Below are 24,989 nucleotides of genomic sequence, written 5' to 3' on the forward strand. Positions count from 1 at the left end.
TTGTGTATATTGATGATATATTTATATTTACAATAATTTTATAATTACAATAAATTATAATTAATTAATGAAAGGCTCGTATAAATTAACAAAATTAAACAAATCAAATATAGTAGGCCAACTGAACGAGCAAATAAATAAGATGTAAAAATTTTATATATATATATATATATTAATAGTTAAATAATTAAATTATCATTCCGTTACAGAAACAATATAAATCGTAAACGTTTCGACTGCACTACAGTCTTTTTCAATACATAAAAGTTAAATATTAAAATACAAAGTTAAATGTTAAAAATACAAAGTTAGTTAAATATTAAAATATAAAATTAAAACGGTTCTTCGCTGTTGACCAATAGATGTGCAAGACGATTGGTCTGAGATGCTAAGTTATGCGACATTTAATCATGATTATCGTTTTAACAAGTCCTTCTTCCCGATATTTCAAGTGTGTGTTGCGAAGTCTGAATAACAAAAAAAAAAAAAAGAATTTTACAATAAATTATATTATTACACCCTATTTATTGCGCTTGGCACCTATTGCCACTTTTTATCTTGATTTGACATTTATATTTAAGAGAATCTTTATAATTGCGTATTCTTATAATTTGGTAAACAAGTAATTATATTTCTTAAATGCGGCAATTTTTCAAACACAGTATTTGTATTAAAAAAATAGTTGAATTTTACTGTATGTATTAATATCACAATGAAATGTACTTAATATATCTGCGGAGATTAGTAGAGATGTATGAATATTAATATTAAAAACTATAAATATATATGTATATTTTGCGAAAATGCGAATTTGCCTTAAAAAAGGCAGAGATGTAAAAAAGGCGCTAAATATATTTTTCTTTCTCAATTGAAACAAATTTTTTCAAATATAAAATTTCTTCTATAACAATTGTTTTACAAAAATAGAATTAAATATATATGTATATAATAAATATATATGTATATAATTAAATATATATGTATATAATAAATTAATAATATAAAAAACTGATTTTATGTCTGATATGATTTGTTGTCTATTAACAAAACAAAATATTTTAACATAAACTAGATCTTTTTTGCGATTTTCAATACTTTTTTATACCATTAATTTATATTTATGTACTTTTCAATTCTATAAATTCCATTTATTTTGTAAAAAAAAATTATTTTGGTTGAAGAGATTTTATTTAAAAACGCTATTATTATTATTATAAAGAATGATTAAATGTAAAAGATATACTTATCACTTTTTTACATCTATGATGTATTTTTGGCGATATTTTTATACATTCAATAAAATAAGTTGATCTAATTAATATTATACTAAAAGTGCATAAGTGTGTTTAAAAAATATTATATAATTAAATTTTGCAAATGTGTATAATGCTGTATTTATATAAAAACAGAATCATAAATCGATTCTATTCATCATTTCGTGAAAAATTTAATAAATATTCTAATGGTAATAACTTTTTATAACAGAAAGTATTATATATTAATTGTATATACAATATATTTATTATAACTTTTTTCTTGTTATATAATTTTCTTTATATGTAATTAAAAAATATTTGTCAATATATATTTAATTTCTCTCTTTCTGCAGTCCTCATTTTCATTTCAGTGCAAAATTCAAATTGTATATTTTGTGACAAGATTAAAATTAAATTTAAATAAAAATTATTTTATTTTAACCAAAGAAAGATTTTTAACTTAAGTGAATAGTTCGGCCCAATTAAAGAAAAAGATTTATTCTATATATTTTAGCACACAAAAACTACACTTTTTTTTTCTCTTTCTTTATTTTAAGCCAAACATGAAATCCAATCTCGAATTGAGAAAATTTTAAACAATAGACTTGTGTAGCACTTGTGTTCGCATTTTTTACAGCATTATTAATTTTCTTCGTTAATTAATATAATTAATCAAAATTAAACACAAAACTTATTGAGGATTAAAGGAAAAGACCATAATTAATTGAAATTTAGAATCTAATATATTTTCTGTTATTGATATATGAAGATAAAACGATGAGAATAAAATCTTATTAAAGTTCTGCATACAATAGAGAAAATATTATAATTAGAAATAGAAATACATTTTAGACATAAAGGAATAAACCACGTATGGCTCTTAGGCCTTTCTTATTTGTAGTTATGCTTTAAAAGAATAAATATTAAATATTAGAAATAAAAATAGAAATAAGGAATTTTTTAATTTTAAAACAAGGAACCAAGAAATGGACTAAATTTAGAGAAAATTAAATATGGAGAATATAAATATTAATATGACAACAGTGAAGTATAAATATCATGAAGAAAAAACTTTATTATTTATATACATATATTAATATTAAATAATTTGATATTTACAAAATACACTAGTTTACAAAAAAAAAACAGAACATTCTTAAAAGAAAATTTTTAAAACATTACTTAGTTTTGAATATCTTAAAATATTTTCTATTTTTTTGTAAAAACTTATTGGAATAAAAATAACTATAATTTAAATATCTTAGTGTCTTTAATAAACGCTGCTTTGGAGTTAAATATTTTCTTAAACCATTTTTAAATAAAAAATGAAAATATTTTTTTTAAAAGATTATTATATATGTATTTCTGACATCACTTTGATGTAAAGAAAAAAAGACCTACATCATTTTTAAGTTCTTTCACAAAAGTTGAAAAATCATTTACATCATCTTTTTGTAAATTGATAGGGTGAATCCAACGTTTATTTCTTAAAAATATATGATTTTTTCCTCTTTAATATTTAAGTAATATTTCCATTATTAGAAATAAGAATCTCCATATTATTTTATCGACAAAAGATGTACACTAATAAACAAAAATAATATAATTAATAAATAATACGCGCGCGATTTTGTTTATTAATAATAAGTATAAATGACATTTTAGCAAACTAAATTATTCTTGCGATTTACGTGTTATTTTTCGTTTTACTGCAGTGTTTTTATGTTTAACATAATTGTTGTAGTGTTAAAATATACCGAAGATTTTCATTTTAGCATTATTTAATATGTAAAAGTAAATATTTATTTTATTTTTGTTCTTGGTTAGGCTCAATTCAATTTGACATGTATATATATATATATATATATATATATATATATATATAATTATTTTAATATTTTATAAATATTATCATAAATATTTTATAAATGTTTTTGAAGTCTTAGATTCAATAGATAATAAATACATGTAAAATGCAACGTACCTGTAACTGTAACAGACATGTAAAATATAACGAAAACTCTCTTTTTGTTTAAGTAATCAATAATTAACATATATAATATATATATATATATATATATATATATATTATATATGTTAATTATTGATTACTTAAACAAAAGGAGAGTTTTCGTTATATTTTACATGTCTGTTCTATCGATTTTAAACGCTCTATTTTATTGAAAAACATTTTTATTTTAACGTAACCCAGATAGCAGACAATATTTAAGATATAAATTTATAAATATTTTATAAATTTATGAATATATATTTTTTTCAAATATTATATAAATATTTTGAAAATGTTTTATAAAAACCTTTTATTAAAACATAGATTAAATATTTCGTATAATATTTATGGTATGTAAAGATAAATATTTATAATAATTATTTTGTAAATATTTTTTAACTAAATTATTAGTTCTTTCATTTACCGCTGTGACGTATCTTTCTCGTATTTGATTTTCATCGTGAGAATTATATAAGGCTGGCAAAAACGGAAATTAATAAAATTAAAAATGTCAAAAAATTATTTCTATTTTTGAGCTACATTCTACAACAGAATGTCTTTTAACAAATAAATTTACGTACAAATCAATATATACGAGACTACTCTTCTGCCTACGTATATTCAGTGCATATTATAATTTTATATTCTATTTTAAAATAAATGTACCTAATAAGTTACTTATAAACATTTTTTACACATTTTTAATTTTTTATAAATGGCTAATAGAGTTTGAAAAAACACAAAAACATCTAATCGATCAAATTTTAGATTAGACTATATCAACCGATCGTTTTGATTGAAAAATCGTTGATTATATTTTTTTAACTCATGATTTCTTACTGCGAGTATTTATTAAAGAAAATATAAATATGATGTTTTTTTAAATCGGCCAACAGAGCCAAAGCACGAAAAATTAATTATTCGGAACTGTATCTCTTGGTTTGAGATCACTAAGTTCCATATATAAATTAATCTCGAAACTTACATATGGAGAAATTTTTCGTGCTTTGGCTCTGTTGGCCGATTTAAAAAAAAACATCATATTTATATTCTTAATATTAAGAGCCGATAAAAATATTTCTTTCTAAGAAAATATAAATTTAAAAAATTTGTATCATAATGATATAATAAATATATTTATAATATTTACCATAATATTTATCGTAAATATTTTTTTATATTAATGATAAATATTTATTATCTATTGAATCTAAGACTTCAAAAACATTTATAAAATATTTATGATAATATTTATAAAATATTAAAATAATTATTATAAATATTCTATAAATATTTTATAAATATTTTGTGTTGTCTGGGAAGTTGTAAGAATATTTTCATAATATATTTTCTCGCTTCTGACGTCATCAATCCAAGATGGCTGCAGTAAGTATGAATTATTTTTCTTCATAATTCTGCAACCTATAGATATATGAGACTATACAGATTGATAAATCTGTGGAAGCGCTCTAATTTCAGGTAAAGCAATCCGTATAGCCAATAAATACATTTATAGTTTATCTAACCTCACATTTTGTCGATAAAACAGGATTGAAATTCAAAGACGTTTTTAGGACTTCTTTTAATATTGCAAGTTGTAAGATTATAACTTTGCTGTAATATGTAAATTGAAATGTTCTGTGCTATATGGGTTCGTAAATTGAACATTTTTAAGACGTCCAAATATATAAATATACTTTAAACATCCAATTTAATGGATTTATTCTTAAAACATTCATATAATATGTCCAGAGTTGGGTAATAACTAGTTAAATAGTTAAAAGTTTAAAAAAGTTAATAACTTTTAACTTAGCTTAGTTAATTTAAAATGTATTAATTTTTAACTTCAACTAGTTATTTTTGATCTTAAACTTATTAACTTTTTTCCTAAGTTAAATTTCTTTTATCTCTGAATGCCATTATTGTATAAGTATATTTTATAAGTTATTATACACGTATTATTTTTAAATTAAAGTATTATTAATTTTTATGTTTCATTTGTCATCAATTGTAATTACGAAAAAATATATTTCTATTTAAAAATTAGAATTTTTTTGTTATTTATTATAAATTTTGAAAGAATTAACAAACAAAATTCTAATTTATAATAATAATTCTAATTTATAATAATATAAATAATGTTTTTAAAAATTAATATTTGATTTAACTTCAGTTAATTGAATTTTAACTTAACTTTAATTGAGGTAAGTTTTTGTTTATACAACTTTTAACTCTTAACTAAATTAATTTTATAAGCAATAAATTTTAACTTTAGTTTAAGAAAAATGATTAACTTATTCAATCCTGATTATATCTATGAACATTTGAACTAAATAAGAGCCAAAACTGGGCGTCCACTGGACATTCTGTGCTCCTTCTATTTGAGACTTTCTTTCTTCTCGATCAACATTCTCGAAAGTAATGAAATTTCATTTCGGAGCGTCGCGGCGCCGCCGCTAACGCCGCGCATCCGCCGACGCAGAGGTGTCGGCGGGCGCCGGGCGCGAAGTGGAGCCACGAATAATCGCCGCATAGATCCCGGCTGATAGTTGACGATCTTCGGCGCAATGTGCGGCCGCTCCGGGAATTTTAATTCGGTGGTCCTCTTCGCCGCGTGCGGTCTATTGATGACGGCTATCACTAGCAGCGGCGATATCGCCGACAATGAATCCTTATCAGTGCTAAGGGATGATCCGCGCTGCTCGCCGTCGCTCAGCGTGATCTTTAACGTGTCGGAAAACAGTATCGCATCGAAAGAATCGATCGAGAGGGACAATTGCAGCCTTCTCCCCCACAACAATACGATTCCGGCCCATTTACGTTGGACTGATGACAATAATGTCACCTACGGTTGCATCTGTAAGTTACGCAACTGCATTAGGAAGTGCTGTCGCAGTGACGAAGTGCTCCCCAAGGATCTCTCGAAGAAGCCGGAATGTCAGAAGATAAATGATACCACGATGACGGCGAAGATAATGCCGGATCTGCTTTTACCAAAGGAACAAATGGCCGAAGAGTTATTGACTGGCCAATGTGTTGGCAAGCTTAAAGAGCGATTCTTTTTGCTGGAGAGCTTCATCGATTGTCCTGCCGGCACTTACGCTCTTCAACCAGAAGCATATCAGGAGGATAAGGTTGTCCTCCAAGTGAATGGCAGTCTCGTAGGTCCTGACGGAAAGGTATATCCATTCTGGAATTATTGTCTCGATTGGCATGTGACTTCCGACCGAATCGGTATTTTGGTCTGCGTGACGCAAGATATGTCACTGAATGAAAAAAATACGGCCCATCATGTGGGTATTATGGTGTCCATTCCGTTCCTCATCGCTACTTTTCTGGTATACACGATTATCCCCGAGTTGAAGAATCTCTACGGCAAAACACTTATGTGCTACGTCATCTGTTTAATTACCGCCTACGTTTCCCTGCTCTCGGCTAAATTATACATTTACATGTCTTCAATACAGACATTATGCATCATTATAGGTAAATATTTTAGCTAATTAGTTAATGGAGCTTACTTTTTATTTGCTGAGATAAATAGTTTAGCATGTTTTGTTGTTCTTACCTTACTTGGTTGTTAATTAATATGTAAAATTAATAATATATTTTATACTTATGCTAATTGGCTCGATAGTTAGAAATATAAAAAAATTAATAAATAGTAGGCCTTTTCTAGGAGCAGGAAACAAAAATAAAAATTAAATCATTAAAATTAATATAAATAAAATTAAACGATGTTGATATCAGATGTCAAATATTCATTTATTAAGTTAGTGGCGGAAACCGCTACTAATTTAATAAATAAATATTTGACATCTGATATCAACATCGTTTAATTTTATTTAATGATTTAATTTTTATTTTTGTTTCCTGCTCCAGAAAAGGCCTACCATTTATTAATATATTTTATATACGAGAGAGAGAGAGAGAAAATCTTTTTCTTAAAATTTCCTAATTTTGTGTATAAATAAAAACATGCTCCTTAGTTTGTTAGTTTTTTACAGTTTTAAAAAATATGATTAAAATTCTTTTTTAAAGATTTTTTAAAATAAAATTTCTAGAGATCTTTTTTAAATCTTCATAAACTTTATGCAATTTTAAAAAATTTGTGATGTAAATACGCTAATTTATAAATTAGATTTATTTTACCAAAGTTTATATATAAAAATAACGTAATTTAATTTAAAATTAATTAATTTAAAATAAAAGTTGCTGAATTTGATTGAAAATTGTTTAATATTTAAAAGATTTAATATTCTCTATGCACATATTTTTCTTTACACGGAAAGCAAATCACATAGGTATGAAGAGTAACGATAACAGTAATTGTTGAATTCGTTACTCGTTATCGAAAAAAATGTATCTGTGTGTAAATTATTTTTCCGATATACAAAAAAATTTTAACGCCGTTACTGTTACAATTACAAAAAAGTAACATAACGATAACAGCGCTACAAAAATAACGTGTTATTTTTCAATATATATATACATCTCTAAAACTGTTTCAGTCTTCCAAATTTCTCACTCGGTTAATTCTAAGAAATATTTCATATTTCTTGATAAATTTTAATTTTCAGATTTATCTTTTTTTTAGAATAGTTTTTTGTGAATTAAATTATTATTATATTACTAGCTAATTTTATGCATATGTATATGTATACATGTGCGTGGGCGAATGTGTTTATACATACATTATACGTAATATTATTAGTGCTATATACACATATATTCCACTCACTAATATATAGAACATAAATAGACAGACGTCATATATGTGAAATCAGCTACAGTATGTGCGCGTTTTTCTGGACGCATGATTCTCATGTCTCTGCGATTAGCGATAACACAAGAACCACATGCTACCATTTTCTCTAATACGATTTAATTACAATTACTACACATTACGTATTTCGAAAAATCCAACGTGATCGACAGTTTTTTCTTTTATGATATAAAGATGAATCAACCTTAACAGTACACATATCCCAAAGATATTCAGAAAACCTGAGGATGTTCGAATGTCCTCTGGATATCCTCTAAATATTCTCTGAATATTTTTCGGATATGTTGTGCTATTAGGAAAACAAACCTCTCGAGAAAGTCAATGAGTACATCATGCATTGAGCTATCATCATACTTTCAATTTATCGTAAAACAAATGTTAATGATCTCTCTTCTCCTCTTTCTCTTTCCCCTTTTGCAGGCATGTAAAACATACAGGTGACGAGTGTAAACCGGTTTCTATATAATAAGGTTTTCGTTGTCTGCTCTTGCATTGGCAGCCATCTTTTGTAGAATAAAATAAAAGCATCTGCGAATAACGATGAAATGATACATTTAATGTAATTTTAATTCTTGGTCAAATACGCATATTTCTTTTAAAGCTTGGAGAGAGATAATGTGTAAATTTAAAATCCATATTATCGATTTTCAAGATAAATTTTATCCTGAGTGCGATATCAAAATGTATCTATCACTCTAAAATATGTTTCTCACAAAAGTTGCTTGAGTTTAAGAAAGACACAAGACAGTGATATTAATTTAATGATGCATCATTTTCGAGAAATTCATTAATAATCACTATATTTTTAAATAGAAACCGATTATTTTTTCAAATCAAAGTTATAAGCTTTATCTAAACAGATCTATGTTAAGGTTTTTTATTTTTTTATAAGGTACAATTTTTTAAATTTAAAAATTCGAATTTTCTTGTATAACTAAAAAAGCTTGATAATTATTTTAAACTTATTCAGGGTTCATTTTAAAGTTACTCAAAGCCATGTCCTTGATAATATATATATATCAAGGTCATTGAAATCTGTGAGGTCTGATATAAACAATTACTATAATAGTTTTTCTCTTTGCTAAAAGTTTTTGGTTCCAAAAGTTCATTTAATACTTTATAAATCTATTTCTATTGTTTTCTTCCAAATGTAATGAATTCTCATCGAAATATATTGAATATAGCTAAGTGTCCGAATTTATATTGTTGGATCAGTGAATAATTTTTTAAACTAAGTTAAGTTAAAATTAGTTGTTTATAAAATTAATTTAGTTAAATTAAAAGTTTGCATGAGTAAAAAATTAACTCAATTGAACTTAAGATTAAATTAACTAAAATTAAATCAATAAAAGTTAATTTTTAAAAACATTATTTATATTAAGTTAGAATTTTGTTTGTTAAATTCTTTTAAAATTTGTAATAACAAAAAAAAATTTGATTTTTAGAAATATATTTTTTTGTAATTACAATTGATGACAAATAAACATAAAAATTATTAATATTTTAATTTAGAAATAATACAATTATAACTTATAAAAAAAAAACAATAATGGTATTCAGAGATAAAAAAATTTAACTTAGGAAAAAAATTAATAAGTTTAAGGTCAAAAATAATTAGTTGAAGTTACAAATTAATACATTTTAAATTAACTAAGCTATAAGTTAAAAGCTATTAACTTTTTTTTAATTTTTAACTAATTAACTTATTACCCAACCCCGCTAAATAGAAACCAAAACTGAACGTCCGTGCTGTCGGGGTATTAGTAAAGCTATGGTTTGAAAAACGAAGATTCTTTCGGTTCGCCCTGTATATATGTGTACATACATATACCGCCTCGCAGCAGGTAGAGAGACCGCTTCTTTAACGCCGTGGACGACTCATCGTCCGGTAGTATCGCTTTATTGCTCGTGCGAGTATATGCGTTTCTCGCGTGCTCTCTCTCTTATTTCTCTAGAAGAGAAGTCGCAGAGCGAAAACCAAATAGAATCAGTTTTATCAAGTCCAGTGAGATAGCTGAAAGTCGCGACCTTAATCGCGCTAGCGATAACAGTGTTATATTTCATCCGAATGAATATTTTTCTTGTTTCGACGATTTATTGAAAAAAAAAGGAAAAAGAAACCGCATATAACTTTACTTTCTTTTTATTACGTTCTGATAATATTATATATATGCATAATATTATTATATTATATCGTGAAATTGACGTAAATCTTGTTGTTTTTATATTTTGATGTTTAGATATACACTTTTTGAAAAATCAGATTAATTGGATTATTAATTAGAGATTAACGGAATAGAAAGTTTGCAATTTATAGTAATAGAATATCTTTTTACCACATTATATAACAGGTAACGACGTTTCCTCTTATGTACAATCAAATTTGCTTATTCAACAAATTGATTAAAACCAAAGGATCAAAGTTTCTATATTGTACATATTAGTTTCGATGTATTCTTAAGAATATTTATAGCTATACAGATACTATACATTATTATCTCTCATCTCACTATGTATGTAAATATATATATAATATATAACATATAAATCAAAACGTATGTATATATATGTATGTATATATATATATATATATATATATATATATATATGTATACATACATTTATACATATATGTGTGTGTGTATATATATATATACACACATATATGTATAAATGTATATATACATACATATATATATATATATACATACGTTTTGGTTTATACGTATTTTGATTTATTTACATAAATGTGTTTGATTTTAAATAATGATCGTTTCACAGAAAATATGATTACATTGAAATGCAAATTAGATATTTTAGTTGTTATCAATCATTTAGTCTCTTTAATTTACTAAGTGATCACTTAAAAAATATCATACATAAATTATTGCATATTTTTAACATTTTATATAATTATTTGTCATTTAATATATGCTATATACATTTTTTCATTTTTATTAATTGAAGGCTTTTATTTTATTTATAAATAACTATATTTTACGATTGTTATTGTGTAATCTTCCTAACAGCATACATATCCCGAAGACGTTCAGAGGACATCCTAAGGATGTTCTCTGGATATCCTCAGAATGTCTTTCGAATATGATATGCTATTAGGGCCGTGCTGTCCTTTAAAATATATTCTAAGTTTGCATGCTCTTTTACTAACTCGATTGAGCTTAATTTAGCAATTCACTAACAAAGCAACGGAACGTAATAAAATTAATCTAAGCGTGATAGTAAAAGATTAATCAGGCATTATTATATTATATGGGTCATAAAAGAGAAAAGTCTATCAGCGCGTGCGCGTACTCCCAAGAGAGTCATCGCATTCACTTCCTCTCTCTCTCTTTCGCCATTTCTTGCGGCACTTTCGTGAGTAAGCTTCCGTAAACGAGGCGATAACACTGCGAGAGGCGATGGTGATAATAATTATTTCGAGTTGCCACATTTCGCAGCAGCACAACTTCACTAATTAGTACAGAATGAAACGTCATCTGAGAACGGCCCTGTTCCTCGCTTGTCCTGCGATCCTGATCGCAACCGCTCTCGAAAGTAATCAGACGGAAGAAAAGTCAAAGGGATCATGGGAGGAAAGCTTTATCATCTCTCATGTTTATTCGGAGGTAGAGATAATTCCAAGTCCAATCGCATTATTCTTCGTGTTGGATTCGTATAATTTATCAACGATTCTAATTTTAGCGTTGCTTCGCTCTAATACGCGTATACATGTATATACATATATATATATGTATATGTCTACTATACGTAATTCCAGGGTTGGGTAATAACTAGTTAATTAGTTAAAAGTTTAAAAAACGGTTAAAAAGTTAACTTTTAACTTAGCTTAGTTAATTTAAAATTTATTAATTTTTAAATTCAACTAGTTATTTTTTACTTTAAACTTATTTTTTAATCTCTGAATACTAATTATATCTCTGTATATATAATAATTTTATCTCTGAATGTTGTTTTTTTTTATAAGTTATAAATGTATTATTTTTAAATTAAAGTATTATTAATTTTTATGTTCATCAATTGTAATTAGCAAAAAATAAATTTCTATATAAAATCCAAATTTCTTTATTATTTGTTATTATAAATTTTAAAAAAATTAACAAACAAAATTCAAATTTAATATATTTTTAAAAATTAACTTTTGATTTAACTTCAGTTAATTTAATCTTAACTTTAACTGAGTTAATTTCTTTTCATGCAACTTTTAACTTAACTAAGTTAATTTTATAAGCAACTAATTTTAACTTAACTTAGTTTTAAAAAACTATAAAGATGATATAAAACTATAAAGTCACTAGATAATAATTAAAAAATGGTAATAATTCAATCGACCAACTCTGGCAAATAAGTAATTTTATTGAATATTCACAACGAAATAACTATGATAATACATAGTTATTTTGTTTTCATACTATCATGTTATTATATCATGTCATATTCTAAGATCGAATTTTTGTTTTTTAAAAAAGTTGTGATTTACTTTGTTTTAGGAACATAGCACTTGATAAGGGCCGAAACCCACGGCCGAAACGTTGTGAATATTCAATAAAATTACTTATTTGCCAGAGTTGGTCGATTAAATTATTACCATTAGTTTTAAAAAATTATTTAGTTACCCAACCCTGCATAATTCTATATTAATGCCCTATTATTTATTAGTTTGCACGAGCAATTATTAATATAATATAATGTGTAATAAAAAATAATTTTTTCGAACACGAGAATAAAAATAATTGTTTTTTATAATTTTTTGTTATGCATACAAATCTTTAAAATACTCTTTTCTGTTATAACTTTAAGAAATTTAAAGTTTGTAAAAAATAACTATTTTAATTAATTTATTATATTACAGTTATGATAATGTATATGTGCTAAAAATGAAATATTATTGTAAATTGAAGTTATAATAGTATTTTTATGATTACATATATTATATATTTATACATAATAAAATACACACATACAAGATGTTTCTCATTTTAAGTAATATAGTCGATTATCTTGAAAGTAAAACAATTCAGAAACAATTTTGAGAAAAATGTTTCAAATATAAAAGTTGTAGGATATTTCGATAGGAACATAATATCGTCACTTAGAGTTGCCTTTATAAATGGTGTTTTTAAAGTCATTTGAAGGTCAAGTTGCTAGCTAATTGCAATTTACATACTTTTTATTAAAATCAACTATATGTTTTCTTTACACAATTTTGTCATTATTTTGTGCATAAAATTATTGAGGTAAAATTAACTAAAAATGAATTTTACGATATTTTATAGTTCATATAAGATTATGTCAAACAAAAGTGTAAAATATCTCATAAATTATTCAGCTTTTGACTATCCTACTCTTATAACTTCTTATATTAAATATTACGAAAAATTAATTTATATAAAAATCTTAGAATGGCTTCGTTTAAGAAAATTATGTTGACCTCTAAATGACTTTAAAAAATGCCATCCAAGGGAAATTCTAGATTACAATGTTTTCTTCGAAACCCTGCAACTTTTAAATAAAACATTTTTCTCAGATATGTTTTAGTTTTAAGATAATTGAGTGCATATCTCTTAAAATATCCCCTGAACACATACAGGGTGAACATACGATCATCTTAAATTATTCTGTTGTTGATGGACCGATAAAAATTTTTGTTATATAATATAATTCAATGAGGCTTTTAAGAAGCTTAGTATATTTTTTATCAGTTTTTTTATCACCTTTAGTTCTTTTATAAATAAACCTACAATTTTTTATGTTCATCTTTTAGTGTATTTTAAACCGAATTCAGCAAGTACATCATAAAATATTTAAAAATTGAATAGTTTACGAGTTCTTTTATTTTAATTTGACATAATTTTACATAAACTATAAAATATATTTTATATAAATTATAAAATATATCTTGTAAAATATTCATTTTTTGATTATCTTACCTTAATAAATATTTCTGCACAAAATAATAGAAATCAATTTGTGTAAAAGAATACATAGTTGTTTTTATGTATATAATTTACAAATAGCAGAAAAAATTTAAATACAACGGCTAATAAGAACAAAGCGCGGATCGAGGTGCAAATAAAAAAAGTCAATCCAATAGGCAGTATTTTACTTCTTCAAGTCATATGTTTGGGTTCTCCTTTTGATTCTCTTCAGTTAATATTATCAAAAGAAGTTGATTAAAACTTGACCATCTATATAATATAAATCGCATGTCTTTAATTAGAAATATCATTGCATTGCAATTCATATCCATTCTTCTGACGGTCGGAATCGATTGAAGGCATTTCTGATTGTAAAAGAGAGAGTTCATGAAAAATTTCATGATGTTCACTATAATTAACTTTTTATTCGTTAACTTTTTCAAAGCCTTTTGTTTATTAATTTTTAACAGAAAAAAAATTCAATCTATCCATTAACAACAGAATAAAATAAGATTGATCACCTTGGTTAAACAGTTACCCTATATGTTGGATTCATTACATCGTTAAAAAATTGAATTAAAATGTTAAGAATTGCAAATAAATTTTTTGAATGTAAATTCGATATATCAACATAATAAATTTAAAATTATATATTCAATATGACATTTATTATAATTAATAAACTTAAAAAATTATTTTAAATTTATTAATTTTGACTTGTTAAAATTGATTAATTCGATTAAATTATCTGTAACCCTTAATGATTTAATAATAAAATAATAAATATTTATTATTTAATATTAAAAAATGAAAACTTTTTTTAGCACGTTTTATGTTATAAATGTAATATAATAACAAGGTTGATATTCTTTAGACGACCAAACCGGCTAATAATGGAAAAATTACTTTATTTACTCAGCAACGTTTCGACCCTGAATTAGATCCTCTTTTATGTAGCCTTAAAGCTACATAAAAATTACAGTAAATAAAACTGTTATTTTACTTTACTTGTATGCCAAATTAGACCGCTCCAAGTCAAATAATTTTTGAGATATAAAAAAACACAAGTGTAGGTGTGCACATACATCCGTACATACATACCCATTTTTTAAAAATGTGTTTTTTCGATGTTTTGGAACATTCTAAACACATTGGTATAGAAATCTGAAAAAATTTTTTTTTCATCAAAACAGTTTCCTCTATGAGGAAGCAATACGGCAAATTGAAATTATGTACATAATAGAAAAATTCGGCAAATTAAAATTATTTATATAATAGAAATTCGATGAAATAAAATTATATACATAATAGAAATTAGAAATTTAATAAATTAAAATTATATACGTAATAGAAATTTAGGAATACAAATTATGTACATAATAGAAATTCGGGAATTAAAATTATGTATTTAATAGAAATTCAGGATTTAAAATTATGAATATAATAGAAATTCACTAATTAAAATTATATGTACATAATAGAAATTCGGTACATTAACATTATATACATAATATTTTAATAATTTTAATAATTATCATACCAGATTGAAGTTTACATATGAAATTAAAAGTAATGGATCTATTAATTTTTTAGACACTACTATTATTAGAAATAATAACAACCTAATAACTAACTGGCACAGAAAATCAACTTTTTCTGGCAGAATAATTATTTGTCTAGCCATCTTCATAAGTATAACATTAATACAATAATTAATCTCACGAACAGAGCTATTTTATTTTCGGATAGAAAATTTCATACACTGAATATTTCCATAGTAAAAAAGATTCTCTTGAACAACTGTTATCCGGTGGATGTTTTCGGTGTAATTCGGTGACACCAGAGATTAAGATATCTACAATAATTATGAAAATGGTGAATTAAAGCCAACTAACGAGCAACATTAAAAAAACAAACTAAATTAATATATAAACGCTTTTAATGTTAAAAATTTACATATTTTAAATTTTACAAACGTTTCCACTGTACTACAGTTTTCATCAGTGTTAAACTTATAAATATAATTAACCTAATGATGTACAAAAAAAATTTTTTTAAAGACAATTTATATTACATTATTTTAAAACAAACAATAAAATTTAAAAAACAAGACTTCGGAATTGAATCATTAGTCTAAAAAATGCAAACCGAAGGAGGCTCTCACCACAATATATAAAGGGACAATGACACATAACTGTGTTGAGAACAAAAAGGAAAATTCAAATCGCAGTGGCAGATATCCTTATTCACATAAGTAAGCTGATTAATATATTAATTGTAAAATCAAATAGTTTTCGTAATTCACATAGTCACAACGTTAAGATTGTATTATATTTAGCGGCAGAACTAAGGGACAACGATTTCCACGTCGTCAAACGTTGGAATTAGAAGATGATCCCTTCAATTCAGAACTCACATAGTTTTAACAGTTGTGACAGCAAATTTGCAATAATTTATATAAGATAAGGCGATGACACACGAAAAAACAGGAAATTTTATATCCTTTGGTTTGCATTTTTTAGCCTAATGACTCAGTTCCGAAGTCTTGTTTTTAAAATTTTATTGTTTGTTTTAAAATAATGTAATATAAATTGTCTTTTAAAAAAATTTTTTTGTACATTATTAGATTGATTATATTTATAAGTTTAACACTGATAAAGACTAGTACAGTGGAAACGTTTGTAAAATTTAAAATATGTGAATTTTTAACATTAAAATCATTCATATATTAATTTAGTTTGTTTTTTAATGTTGCTCGTTAGTTGGCCTTAATTCACCATTTTAATAATTTGTTATTTCAAATACAGAGCTGGATTGTTCATTATTTTTATTTATATTTTATTATTAAAATTTAAGATACCTATATTTTTTGAGTGATCAACAGATAATGAGTATTAAAAAAACCCCGCACATGTCGAGATGTATTGTCCTTTCGTACATCAAGGGTTTAAGTGAGGATGTTCGTCGGATTTTAAAGAATCATGGGTTGAGTATGCTTTATACGGTTTTCAAAAAACTTGACACTTTGATCTTAAAAGGGAAGGATCAACTTATACCTGGCAGGAGAATGAAGATTGTTTATAAAATTGCGTGTAATGACTGTACGGCATGCTATATTGGACAAACCAAATGTTATCTTGAGACACGGATTAGATAGCATTATAATAATATAAAAAATCACAAGAGCAATCACTCTGTTATTAGTAACCATAGGATTATGATTTTGGTTGGTCGTCGGTTTCTATTTTGCATAATGAATGTAATATTAAAAAGAGAGAAATCAGCGAAATGATTTATATTAAAAAACATAAAGATGCTATTAATTTACAAAGGGACACTGATAATTTAAACGCTATTTATGACATTATTCTTAACGTATTTTAATTATCCTTCACTTTGTTGTTTTTTTTTTATTGTTTGGATTATGTTTATTTCTCCTTTTTAACTCCGTCAGTTTATTTATGATATTTATGATATTTTTGACTATTATCAATTTATATTGTGCTTTTACTTACCATTAGTGCACACGGTTAAATGATGATTGAATTGTTATTTACGTATGATCATTTACTAGTTTTCACGCATAATTTATTGAAATTAATTCACATATAGTCATCATGTATATTGTATAATTTTTTGTACAACATATATCAGGTTTTTATTATATTTTTTATATTATTGTATAATTTTTTATATCATTGTATAATTTTATTATTTCAAACTTATTATCATATTTATTTTTGTTATATAATGATATCACATTGTCTCTGTTATGTAGCCTGAAGAGGACTCAATTCAGGGTCGAAACGTTGCTGCGTAAATAAAGTAATTTTTCCATCATTAGCCGGTTTGGTCGTTTAAAGAATATCAACCTTGACTTTAATTTCATCGGCAACTAACTTTTTATTTTTATGATAATATAATAAGTTTGATAAGTTACTTCAATAAGTTATTGATATAATTATAATAGTATAATTACAATAATAATTATAATTATAATAAATTAATGGTCATTTTTATAATTTTAATTTTGAATTTTTTAAATCTATGCGATTTTAAATAATTTGGATTTATATTTAATTAATTATAAGAAAACTATAAAAATGATTATTTTTTCTTGTTAAGTATTTTTTTTAATTGTAATTAACTTTAGAATTTTAATAACTTTGTAAATATAATTTCGCAGATACAATTACTAACTATTTATACCACAATTAACCAAGATTTTCAGTAAGACTCACTTATTTTTGAAATTTAAACTTAAAAAATTTTAATTGTAATTACTTTTAATTTTACTTTTTTCACAACTTTAACATTTTGAAAACGAGACAGTTTAGGACATATGTTTATATAACTCTTTATGAAATAAGCCAAGAAATATCCCTTTAAATTTTTTGTACTTAGAAAATACTGTATATTTTATAATATAATTTAAAATTATTTTTTTCTTTTATTTGTATAAATACAGCAAAGAATTAAAATATTGGATAATATTATGGATATAGTCATTTTAGAAGAATATCAGAAATAAAATTTTATATAATGTATTAAAAATAAAATTATTTTATAATATACAGGATATTCTATTTTAACTTTTGCATTGAGATTTCTCGAAAATCAAAGCTTCTATCACAAAAAATATTTCATACAAAAATTGTAGGATTTCAAAGGAGACGTCTTGCCTAAACATAGTCTTATTCCAGATAGAGACATTTTTGAGATTTAGAGATCATCATTACTATTTTAAACCATCTACTACACAATTTTCTTACATAATTTCTCGTAATATTTGACGTAAAAATTTATTAAAGTAAAATAATTAAAAAATGAATAATATGATATATTTTATGCTTCATTCTGACACATTTTGACAAAAAATATAAAATACCATTTTTCGATAATTTTACCTTAATAATTTTCTACATAGACTAATAAAATGAATCAATTGATGTAAGAAAAACATAATTTGTGATTAATAGTAAATTGTAAGTTATAATGGGCGCAACTGCATATTTTTTAAAATAATTATGTTCTTTCTTAACATTAATTGATTTATTCTACACAAAATTATTAAGGTAAAATGATCAAAAAATAAGTATATTACGAGATATTTCAATAATTACAACTTTGTATAAAATATTCGATAAAGGCTTTGATTTTCAAGAAATCTCAATGTAAAGGGACATCTTCTTTATACATATATCACTAGTTTCTAATAGTTGGTTTTATTAACGCATATTATATTCATAGCAATATTTTGCAATAGAAATCTGAAAATTAATATTAAATTTTTTTCTACACAAATTATATTCGTCTATTAGGGTTAATTCTCATTTGTCTTCATTTCCTCGGATTGTTTTTCCTTAGATGACGACTGATGTCGATCACGGCTCCGGAAAGCCTCGTGTGTCGCTATGTTGTCGCGTTAATTCCTTCCTCATCGGAGACGAGTGCGTAAAGGGGTCGACAAACGGGACGGAGATGGTTCAGCTGCCGGAGATTTACAACGAGACGAATCTCGCGCTGGCAAATCTCACTACGAGTGACGAGTACTTTAATTTTGTCGTATGGAATCCGTGCGTCGGTAAGAATCGGTACGCTTTGAATCCGCGTGATTACGAGGACGAGAAATGGTATCTCGTGTCCAACGGCTCTATATTACGACCTTTAGCCGAGGAGCTGGAGGAACGTGTCCTCGACTATCGTCAATACTGTTTAGCCCGAGTGAGAAGCCACGAGTATCGGGAATACCTGGCGTTCTTCTGCGAAGAAATGTACCCAATCGAGGATGATGGCAGTGGGGTCGTGTACTCTTTCGGAATGCTCGTGTCCGTGCCGTTTCTGGCAGCCACATACGTCATTTACTGGTTACTACCTGACCTAAAAAATTTGCACGGCCTAACCTTACGCGGATACGTCGGTTGCTTGGCAACGGCGTACAGTATAGTGGGGATACTACAGCTGACACCGCAGGAACAAATCATGATCGACGTCTGCATCGCACTCGGTATACCCACTAGAATGACGTGTGACATCTCTTCTTAACGTTTGTGCTGCTGTTATCGCAAAAAAAGAATTCTGAGATGAGAGAGAAAATACTCTACTGCACGAAACGAAAATCTCCGACTGCATTAAACATTAAATTGTTATCAATTTTTTAATTTTAGTGATTTTTTATTTATTGCGTTTTTCTTTTTATACACCCCTCAAAATAATTAAGGAATAAAAAATGGTCCAAAAAATTGGCTAATTTTAAATAGCTGTAACTTTGTTTCGAAAAATGATAATTTCCTCGTTATTTTCACTTATTTGTAAAAAGTTCACGAGTTAAAAAAAATCAGTCACTATATCATATTATAGAGCAAAGATTCAACTTTGAGAATCCATGCATTCTTAAAATTGCTGTACAATTTTAACGGAGTTATGAATGATTAAGGTGAAAATAACATTTTCTCTTCAATTTACAATAACTTGATAAGGAAAGATCAAAATTTAAATTTTGAAAAACGATTTTGCAGAGAAAACTTTAGGTTTTAACGTGTAAATGTCAAAAATTTTTTCAAATCTTCTTGTGTATGCGACATGTATATAAAGTGAAAAAAAATTTTTTATTATGTTCGTCGTTTTCTGTACGTAAAAATATCAGAATTGAAGAAAATGAAAAAAGTTATGACCTTTTGAAAGTAGAGATTTCAAGCTTTAAAACCTTTTTTTAAAATTTAAATTATCATTTTTCGAAACAAAGTTATAGCTATTATATAATATTTGCCTATTTTTTGGGCCATTTTTTGACCCTTTAATTATTTTGAGGAGTGTAGTATACATATCTCTAATATATATCTATTAAATATCGTCAGTGTCACTGAATGGAATGCGATTTTAGAAATCTTACGGATTAATAAACTATTTAATAAAAACGTACGACAACTTTCTAAACAAGTTCTCGCAACATCTCTTTTTCTGCAGACGTGTAAGTGTGTTGACATTTTAAAAAAGTCATACGCGATTTTATTACAGTGCTTATAGTTCACGATGTACAGTCCCTCATCAATTTATTATGGTCGTCTTTTTATCTTTTCATCTTTATAAATCATATTATGCTATAGCATATTAGTGAAATTAAAAATGTATTTTTAGATTATACGTAACAGAGCATACTTTTAGTGGCAACACTTAATGTAAATTGATTTTTGAAAATGGCAACAGTGACATATTACACAGTTCTAATGGTTTTGGCGCTAACATGTTAATGCTAATACTTATAAATCAAAAAATAAGTGCTTGAATTATATAATCAATTATACATATAATTAGAGAGTGCGTAATTGGAGTATATTTTTTCTTAGCTCGCTTTATTTTTTTTCATTATTTTGCTTTATTTGCGTTTAATGTAACTGCTTATTTTTTCATTCAACTAACAACTAAAAAATAAGTAAATTTTAAGTATTCACACAAAATTTAAAACTTATATGATAATTGAAATTTATAATACTAAACCTGATTGATTCATTTACTTAATATACATATTTTTAAATTATTATTTTATGAATATTGTATTTTAAATATTTATTTTAAATTACTCTTTCCAAAATTTTTTAAAGATATTGAAAATAGAATATAAATAAAATTTTCATAAAACTCAGGCATAATAATACATCCCGGCTACTATAAAGCAAATTGTCTAAACATATGTTTTTTTGTCAATCTGAGAAAATGTTAAAAGTCTAAGTAAACACTCCCTAATCGAAACAAGCATTTACATTAAATTATACCTTTTCTTCTCCATAAATATATCTCTCGCAAATTAAATTATGGAACTTAAGAAGGGCTTAACATATTTCCCTGTCATCCTATCACCATTCGATCGAAGGACCTATCTTATCAAGACGGCTTCTTATCGGCGTGGTTCTCTTTCTAGTGTGCACTGGCACGTTTGCCATAAAAGCAGATTGTTCTTTGCTAGCATAAGAGTGTGCAGTCCCTGCTGCAGTTAAGCAATTTTAAACTGATTATTTCATGCGTATTCTTGTTTCCGTAGTTTGTGATATCATTGCGGTTACTGGACATCTGGCTACAAAACTGTGAAGAAAAACCAAATTAATTCAACGCGTTAACAAGTTGATGATGTATAAACAAAGTTTCGCGTTTTGGTGTTGCACGCTTCTGTCTGCAGCTTCATCCTTACAGCTCCAACAAAATTCTACAAACAGTGACAACAAACAAAATGATAATTCGACGATGCAATACGAAGTTTACCTGAACACTATAAGAAATAAAGATGAAGATAAAGTAGAGTTGTTGCAGTCTAATTTGCGCAAAAATTCCTCAAATAACGGCAATGTACAATATAAATTCCATACCAATTCAAGTAGCTACAAAGATGATGATTCGATGCGACATGGATTTCGCATGCATTCCATAAAGAATTATAAGGAAAGCCATCAAATGCTGATGGAGCTTCGTGTGAACTCTACTAAGATTGATGACAAAAACAACTCTACATCAATTTATGAAAATATTATTAAAATCGAAGACAAGACCCAAACCGAAAATAAAAGCAATTCAGCATTATATAAATTCCGTGAAACCGCCGATAGAAATGACAATACAAATATTGTTCCATATGAAATGTGCGATAACATTATCTGCATCCCACTTTGTTGTCCTCTCGGTGAACGTTTGATTCGCGAAAAATGCATCGCTGGAAAGGGCGATTATCTTTTCCCAGATGTATATGGTTACACAATGGGCGATTTGCCACAGAATGAAGGTAAAAAATTGGACGAACTATTTCAACTGGTTATCCATGATCCATGCCAGGAAAGTGACCGTTTTGTACTTAATCCAGATGAGTATTTGGACGATGAGTATATGTTTCTTACCAATGGGTCTCTGTATCAACCGCATCACGGTGAATTTGTTCGATCGAGATCCTATTGTCTCGCCGTAGTACATCGGGATAAGTTTGAGGTGACCATATGTGTCGCGAACGCGACGACGGCATTAGATAATGCGGATCGTTTAATTGCTACACGTGTGGGCCTTATAGTGTCCCTGCCGTTTCTGTTGGCAACGTTCGTGGTGTACTCTATACTACCAGAGCTTTGGAACATGCACGGCTACACGCTACGCGGATACGTCGGATCGTTGTTCCTTGCGTACATATTCCTCGTGGTTCTCCAGCTATCTCAACAAGATGCCATAACATATTCTGTCTGCATTATTATGGGTACTACAGCATACCCAAATTATATAATAATTCAGTATATACATCTAACGACTTACCGGTCTATACTCATGTATTAATTATCCTTCCTCCCTTCTCTCTTTCTTTTTATCTCATTGTCAGTCTCTACCCTTCTCCCGCTCTCTGTACCTCTTTCCCTCATCCCTTTTTCTTCTTTTTCTCTTTCACTCTTTCATATACATATATGCATTTGCATATACATAATTCATATACATAATTTATTGAAATTTTAAAAATTAGTGGATAATTAACACTTAACAAAATTTAAATTTTTGTGCATCTTAACATATAATGCATTTGAATTTATTTGGATAAAAATAGTTTTTTGTCCCAACTTTTCGGAACTTTATATATATATATATATATATATATATACTTTAAATATGATTTGATATAAGATTAATATATACAATCAATTATAATGAAAAATAAAATCTTTATTACACTATTTAAAAATTTATAAAATTAAAATAAGTTTCTATTATTTATATCTTTCGTTTAGGGAATATTTATATATAAGTATAAAGAAAATTTTTTTTATATGTTAATTTTTATATTGTGTTTTATATTGTAATTATTGATAATGAAAAAAACTTTGACATTTTAAATGATAAGATCAATTCTTTACAAAAAGACAGATAATTAAAAATAATTAAAATTTATTGAAGAATTATTACTGATATTAATAAAAAATTAAAAAATTCTTTTAATATATAGTTTTTATATAATAATAAATACAATAAAATAATAGTTTTACCTAAAATAACTTTTTTTTAAACACATGAAAAAGTAATTATTTTTCTCGTAGTTTTTTTACATTAAATACTATTTCAACTTCTAAATTGTTCTATCATGTCACAATTGTACAAATTTGATAATCAAAGTTGCAAAAAAGATTATTTTAATATATTTGATTAGATATTGTACTTACTGTATATAATGTGTTATAGAAGTTTTGTTTAAAATTAAAGTTAAGTATATATTATTTAAAACTTCAAATCCTTAAAAGGAATTGTTGCGTCAGGTATAGTTAATAAGATTTTCATTGTTTAATGTATATAATCTATGTTAGGGAAAAGTTAAAATTTTTTAGATCGTTAAATATAAAAGTTATGTAAAAAAATTGATATATTAAAATATATATAAATACATAAAATTTTATATCTAATATATAGCAATGTTGTATATTTATAGAATATTGTATAATAATAATATTGCATATTTATGTGCAATATAAATTTAAATATCAATAGGCTAGAAAAATTGATTAAAATAACAAGAATTGATAAAGTGTGAGGTTTGAATAGATTAAGATAAGAGCATTTTTTGTTAAGAGAAGAGGGAGAGATCACAAGAAAATTTACTAAAATAAAAATTTTAAATTTAGTGTAAAAAAAAAGACTACGAGAGATGGTTATTTTTTTCTATTTTTGTGTTTAATTATATCATCATTTACATTTGTTATAAACAATAATTGTTGTTTCACATTTTCGCATACAAGTTATTTTTAGTCAATAGAATTTTTAATAAAAGTTTGTTATAAAAATTTATATTTTTTATATATAAGTATGTACTTATTACTAAACTTAACTAAAATATTTTTATCTATTTTTCAAAGTTTATTGTATTTTTTTAAACATTTTATTATACTTTTTAAAATATATACAGTAGCAATATAATCAAATGAGATTATATATTTTTTAAAAACAATTTTAAATATAATTTAAGAAAACATTAAGTATTTTATTGTCAA

General features: G+C 25.7%; 1 protein-coding gene across 6 annotated transcripts in view; it reads left to right on the top strand.

The window, feature by feature from the left end:
* Positions 1-5,783: 5,783 nt before the first annotated feature.
* LOC114934345 (G protein-coupled receptor Mth2) overlaps positions 5,784-24,989 on the top strand; it is a 37,437-nt gene continuing 18,231 nt past the window's right edge. Inside the window, exons 1-3 of one of the 6 annotated variants that reach the window (XM_085490177.1) lie at positions 9,957-10,404; positions 11,512-11,679; positions 19,357-19,996. In XM_085490177.1, the coding sequence (XP_085346303.1) occupies positions 11,539-11,679; positions 19,357-19,996 (781 nt within the window). In that variant the 5' untranslated portion in view covers positions 9,957-10,404; positions 11,512-11,538. The other 5 variants (XM_085490178.1, XM_085490176.1, XM_085490173.1 and 2 more) reach the window with 5 other exon arrangements.

The sequence above is a fragment of the Nylanderia fulva genome, unplaced genomic scaffold (genome assembly GCF_048542155.1).
Source record: "Nylanderia fulva isolate GAGA-0341 unplaced genomic scaffold, ASM4854215v1 Scaffold99, whole genome shotgun sequence".
NCBI classification, from domain to species: Eukaryota; Metazoa; Arthropoda; class Insecta; order Hymenoptera; family Formicidae; genus Nylanderia; species Nylanderia fulva.